The sequence below is a fragment of the Oncorhynchus gorbuscha genome, linkage group LG17 (assembly GCF_021184085.1).
Source record: "Oncorhynchus gorbuscha isolate QuinsamMale2020 ecotype Even-year linkage group LG17, OgorEven_v1.0, whole genome shotgun sequence".
NCBI lineage: Eukaryota > Metazoa > Chordata > Actinopteri > Salmoniformes > Salmonidae > Oncorhynchus > Oncorhynchus gorbuscha.
The window spans coordinates 8,398,414-8,404,986 of record NC_060189.1 but is presented as its reverse complement, the minus strand read 5'-3'; the positions used below and the strand labels follow the sequence as shown (position 1 = coordinate 8,404,986).

At 46.3% G+C, this 6,573-nt stretch overlaps 1 protein-coding gene across 2 annotated transcripts; it reads right to left on the bottom strand.

The window, feature by feature from the left end:
• Positions 1–6,505, bottom strand: klhdc2 (kelch domain containing 2). Of its 2 annotated transcripts, none has more exons than XM_046308538.1 (14): positions 6,353–6,505; positions 5,419–5,667; positions 5,059–5,138; positions 4,823–4,940; positions 4,364–4,476; positions 3,561–3,642; positions 3,201–3,284; positions 2,999–3,079; positions 2,700–2,758; positions 1,593–1,702; positions 1,438–1,510; positions 1,192–1,279; positions 991–1,043; positions 1–768 (listed from the first exon to the last, which is right to left on the bottom strand). In XM_046308538.1, exons 2-14 carry the CDS (start codon positions 5,659–5,661, stop codon positions 645–647), a joined length of 1,308 nt encoding a protein of 435 aa, XP_046164494.1. In that variant the 5' UTR covers positions 5,662–5,667; positions 6,353–6,505; the 3' UTR covers positions 1–644. The 2 variants fall into 2 exon arrangements, with proteins under 2 accessions (XP_046164494.1, XP_046164495.1); XM_046308539.1 differs by having other exon boundaries at positions 5,419–5,685; positions 6,353–6,460.
• Between the last annotated feature and the right edge of the window lie 68 nt (positions 6,506–6,573).

The following is a 6,573-nucleotide window of genomic DNA, read 5'->3' as shown; positions in this document are numbered from 1 at the left end:
TGGCATATTTGTCTGGTTTATTTTCTTAATTCAAAATTAAACATTTTAAATGTTTTTTATTTTTTTACAATATATTTTATAATAAAAATGTCAAGGGAAAGCTGTGCAGATCAGACAAGAATAATACCAAACAAGTAATGTCTTGATAATGAAATTCAGTGCAATGTGGCTCCAATGTAATTGGTATTACCTGATTAAAACAGACAAAATGCTACATGAGCCTCTTTTGACTAACATGGTCTAAGGTATGCCACTTCTCCAGCAGGATTGAATACATGATACTTTTACTTAAAAAAAATATACTTTTTTTTTTTTAAACACAGGCACACCAAATCCACACATATATATGCAATACAATATATACATCATAAAAGTAAGCACTCAGAATTAGGATAAATAACATTGCAATGTTTGCTGATTGACTGGCCTAAGGGATTTGCCAACACTAGTCCCTACAAAAGCCTCCATTTCTCTAAATGATTTACACGAATTTACTTTGTTTTTCTCGACCCACTCCTCATGACACTTGGTGACAAGATCAGGTGAGCTGTCCTCTTCGTTCAGCTAGCAGCACGGCCGTGGCAGTCAACCATCTCAAACACACTCAACCCTACAACCCCAAAGAACGTGGTGGTATATGGCTCTTATGAGCCCAGGGCGTTGATGCCTCCCATCCTCTGTCTGAGAGTGTGCAGCAGATGTTTAGGCAGGCAGTCCCAGGACCCAGATAGCAACTCTCTGTGCTGCAGCGCTGCTTCCATACAGAACCTAAAACAAAAATCAGGCAATATTTAACTTCCCAGTTCACATGGGAAGGTAAGTTTTAAGTTGACCACAAGATGTATTGTATCAAGAGTTGACGTGTTCATTAGGCAGAAGGAAACTGACTGAAACAGGGACCTGGACTTTGGGTTGTGTTCATTAATGCATGCAGTGAAAAACAGTATTTCGGTGTATGGGCCATATTGTCTGGGTTCTGTTTCTACTCACCGAACAAGTGACTTGGGTTGAACTGTGAAGACCAGCAACTCTTTGCTGTGAGCCTGTTGAAAAGGAAATGGAAGAATATCCATGCATTCAAACTATACTTGGTAGTAAAACTGGTTATCATTCTTTTTTTTTTTCTAATTTCAAGTGACACCAAGAAAGGTCTAGTAGTTTGACTCAGTGTTGTGTTCTAACCGTACTCACTGCTCGCTGATGGGACAGTAGGTTGTTGGCACAGCCACCGAAAACAAACACCTCCCCGCCAGGACCGGAACAGGCAGTGTGCCAGAGCCTGACACACACACACAAAATCAGCGGAAAATCACCACTGACTCATAACACAAACAATGTACACAGTGAGACACGCAGCTTCTTTTCCTAACCACTTATTTGGTGATATTGTCATGAAGATAGTTTTTATAGACTCATTGATCTCTATGGAGATATTACCTGGGGCTCTCTGTGTGATTGTGCTTGAACTGCTGCCACTCGTTCTTGCTGACACAGTACAGCCAAGCATCACCTGTATACATGAAAAATAGATAGAGGACTTCATTGTGGTCGAGCCATGGACTCTTAAGGAAAATGAAATATTCTTCACTCACTGAGCGTCTCTCGGGAAGTTGTGAAGCCTCCGAACAGGAATATGTGGTCAGGTGACACAGGAGTTAAGGAGTGCCATGAGCGTCCCACAGGACCCTGCTGAGGAACACTCCTGCAGAAGGCCAAGGAGAGGTGGAGATGGGACCGGGAGAGGTGGAGGGGAGGTGGGACCGGGAGAGGTGGAGGGGAGGTGGGACCGGGAGAGGTGGAGGGGAGGTGGAAGGGAGATGGGACCGGGAGAGATGGAGGGGAGGTGGGACCGGGAGAGGTGGAGGGGAGGTGGGACCGGGAGAGGTGGAGGGGAGGTGGAAGGGAGATGGGACCGGGAGAGATGGAGGGGAGGTGGGACCGGGAGAGGTGGAGGGAGGTGGGACCGGGAGAGGTGGACCGGAGGTGGAGGTGGGACCGGGAGAGGTGGAGGGGAGGTGGGATCGGGAGAGGTGGAGGGGAGGTGGGATCGGGAGAGGTGGGGGGAGATGGGCCCGGGAGAGGTGGGCCCGGGAGAGGTAGAGAGATGGGGGCCGGGAGAGGTAGAGATGGGCCCGGGAGAGGTAGAGATGGGCCCGGGAGAGGTAGAGATGGGCCCGGGAGAGGTAGAGATGGGCCCGGGAGAGGTAGAGATGGGCCCGGGAGAGGTAGAGATGGGCCCGGGAGAGGTAGAGATGGGCCCGGGAGAGGTAGAGATGGGCCCGGGAGAGGTAGAGGGGAGGTGGGACCGGAAGAGGTGGCGGTGGAGATGGGACCGGGAGAGGTGGAGGTGGAGATGGGACCGGGAGAGGTGGAGGTGGAGATGGGACCGGGAGAGGTGGAGATGGGACCGGGAGAGGTGGAGGTGGAGATGGGACCGGGAGAGGTGGAGGTGGAGATGGGACCGGGAGAGGTGGAGGTGGCGATGGGACAGGGAGAGGTGGCGGTGGAGATGGGACCAGGAGAGGTAGAGGGGAGCATAGGGAGGTGGAGGGGGATAGGGTTGAGAGTTGTTAGTACCATCATGGTGAACACACAGGGACATCCATGGGTAAGAACACAGCATCCTCCCATAAAAAAAATGGATGCGTATAACGCTATAACATGCATGAAGACATTTTGGATAAGTTGCCATAGCGTACATTTCATGCCACTCCCAGGAGTCCATGTCGATGTAGTACATGTCGTTCAGGCGGTAATCCTGTTGCGAAAGAGTCAAGCCTTACTCATATGGAGGAAGAGCATCAAACATTTAGAACACAATATCCTTTATAATCTATGATGTAACAAGGCATAACAATATGTAAATCATATAAATTAACATCGTGAAGACCTAAATCTCTGTCTACAGGCCAGTGATATTGTTTTACATTAGACAGCATGACCATAAACTCAGCAGGAACTTGAGTAAACTCTATTTTCAAAGAACATTCCTACTTACCCTGTAACGCCCCCCAAACACGTAGCCTCGGTTGCCCACCTTGGCACAGGCATGCGCTGCCCGGGGAGAGGGGGCGTTGCCCTTTCGCCAGGAGAGAGGGAGGGAAAGGAGAGGTGAGAATGGGGCTCCCACTGAGACAGCTGTACAAAATGGCTTCCAACACAAAGTCGTAACGTGACAGGATTTATGGGAACGGCGTTACCTTGGTGACTGGCTGGCTCCAAGTGGACTTCTCCAGGTCTAAGATGTGAATGTGGTTGTTCCAGCCCCGCCCCGGATTATCTCCCTGTTACAACACACAGTGAAGGGGTTGTGTTCATTAGGCCATGCAACAGAAAACATTTTTCTACAAAACACCAAAATTGGCAACTCTTATTGGACAAGTCCAGGTTGTCCCTCCCTGTTTCAGTCCATTTTCTTCCGTTGGGTGCCTAATGAACACGACCAAGGATTTACCCTTACTGACGACTCCCTTTGCTGCAGACTAATAGACTAAACAGACCATTGTTTTCATACTGCCATTAAAAAGCAGTTGCAGAGTTGTAGAATTAATTGACCATACCATGAATGAAGTTTCATCATATTCAAATGTCCCTCGGTGAGCTCCTTGTGCCATATAGCCGTAGCCCCCGAAGAATACTAGCCTGTCGACACACAGAGCAGTTCACTGAGAAACATCAAAATAAACATCTCTTTCTTTAGAGGCAATATGTAATGGCGCAACAACAATATGTAATGGTGCAATGAGTTAGACCTGTAATCTAACTCACTGCCTGCCAATGGGCCACCTCCCCTGTTCTATAATCTAACTCACTGCCTGCCAATGGGCCACCTCCCCTGTTCTATAATCTAATTTACTGCCTGCCAATGGGCCACCTCCCCTGTTCTATAATCTAATTTACTGCCTGCCAATGGGCCACCTCACCTGTTCTATAATCTAACTCACTGCCTGCCAATGGGCCACCTCACCTGTTCTATAATCTAACTCACTGCCTGCCAATGGGCCACCTCACCTGTTCTATAATCTAACTCACTGCCTGCCAATGGGCCACCTCACCTGTTCTATAATCTAACTCACTACCTGCCAATGGGCCACCTCACCTGTTCTATAATCTAACTCACTGCCTGCCAATGGGCCACCTCACCTGTTCTATAATCTAACTCACTGCCTGCCAATGGGCCACCTCACCTGTTCTATAATCAAACTCACTGCCTGCCAATGGGCCACCTCACCTGTTCTATAATCTAACTCACTGCCTGCCAATGGGCCACCTCACCTGTTCTATAATCTAACTCACTGCCTGCCAATGGGCCACCTCACCTGTTCTATAATCTAACTCACTGCCTGCCAATGGGCCACCTCACCTGTTCTTGTGGACCCAGCAGCCTAGTTTGTCCTTGCAGGACGGGGCCAGGCCCTTGAGATCCTTCATCTCCTCCCAGCAGAGGGCCGGTGTTCGGAGGGGGAGCCGGAAGACCTGAAGGCCACGGAGCAGAACAGGGACAACGTTGCGATGGTATGAAATCAAAAAAGGTACAACATCATAAGTTACGTAACGGACATTAACATTTAAATGGTTTGTTGGAAAACAGGCTTCTGAGGTAGATAAATAAATAAATCCTGCCGTGCTGAATTAACATCCGATGCTGAAAGTGGGGATTTTAACCAAAAAAATATCGAAAACATAGTTCTTAGCATGCAGCACATAAAATATTTTTGTAAACACAGTTTCTGAAAAGGGAGGGACTGAACACAACCTTAGGTGCCAAGATTCTACAAGACATAACAGAGTCCACGTACATGCACACACGCTATATTCTCACCCGGTCAGTGTTTCCCCTGGCATGGTGGCCTCCAAACAGATAGAGGACGCCATCCACACACACTCCACAGCTGCCAGACATGGAGGTATGCAGGTTACCCGCAGTCATCTGCTTCTTCCTGCAAATACAGCCAGTAGATATAAGGGCTCTGGTCAAAAGTAGGGCACTATATAGGGAGCCATATCATTTGAGACACGCTAGACACTAACAAAAGTATATTTTAAAATCATTATTACCATCGTTCTGTCTCCATGTTGTAGATCCAGATTTCATTCCTTGGCAAGTATAAGTCAAAGAAGCCAGTGGTCTGGGAATTCTAATGACAAGACAAACGAGGGAAGTCAATGGAATTACATAATCTGTAAACATGTTGGCTGGGAGTTCGGCTGTGTTATATCTGGCAAAGTGGACTGTGGCAAATGGTATTCATAGGTCAAAGTTGACAGCAAATCTTCCAATAAAAACTATAATTGATTGAAGACTCATTGATCATTGTTTCAATCATTGATTAAAATGGTATAGTTCCAAATTAAATGATTTAGATACACTATCATATAAACAAAAGTCTATTCAGAATGACTGTCATACTTGCTTACCTTATATCCTCCCCAAACGTACATGTAGTGTCCATCCACCGCTGCTATGTGGCCACTGCGCTCAGCTGGCTGCTCCAACTCAAAGGGCTCTGCTTCTGTGTCCAGAACAACTACATCCTCATCATCGAGTTCATCAGCCTCATCCACCACCCAGTCAAATTCTCCCTCCTCTTCATCCCTCTCCAACTCCTCATCTTCCTCAACAGGCAAGGGGTCAGGAATGTCCTCCTCCATTTCTGCCATGATCACCTGGATGGGAGAAGAGAGCTACATAGTTTTGCAAACACAGGGATTCAGAGTAGAGGAGTATGAGGGCTATTGGAACAATACAGACAGTTAAGTCTCATCCCAACATGCTGCTATAGGATATAGCTAAGCAGGTAGCTCAGCCAATAATGGGCTGTGTTATGAACAGGGTTAGTATGACTAAAAAGAGAATACGTTTTACAGTATGAATTCTAAGAGATTTATTTATAAGTAATTCAGATTGTAAAATGTCTTCTCTTTTTAGTCAAATATATAGCCTTAGCCGTTACAGGGTAGGACTAGAATTGTTGTTGCCGGCTAAGTAAGTTAATATCAACAGCTGGCAACTGTTTCAGTACCACCATGGCTGATGGTTGGTGCCCTGACTGTTGGTTTACATGGAAACACAAGTCATGATGTTGGCTTGCTTGACATCATGAAGACAATATAAATGCGTAACTTGTGCAAAAATACTTGTTTGCAGTAAGCATATTTATTTTGCCTACACCGACTCAACGTGACACCAAAAGCTACCTAGCCAACGTTAGCAAACTTAGCTGTCTGCAAGCTAGCTAACGTACTACACAGTTCGCCCTATCAACCAATTTAACTGCGTTTTAACGCCACCTAAACTTTGAAAAAGGGAACTATGCAACCTTGCAGCAACAACAACAAAAAATCCACTTACGTAGTCTGCTTTAAATGGTCCACGGCTGCTTTGGCCTTCAGTGAGAAACGTTATGTTTTTGTTCAGTGATTATTATGCGACATCTGGTTGAAGTCGTCAATTACAAGATGCCTGACCGGAATGAACCAATAACTTCTTATTTCCGCCATCTTTGTGAGGTCAAATATAATCATTTGATTTATGCAAGTACAGAAGAGTAACACAATTCCTATTTGCTTTAT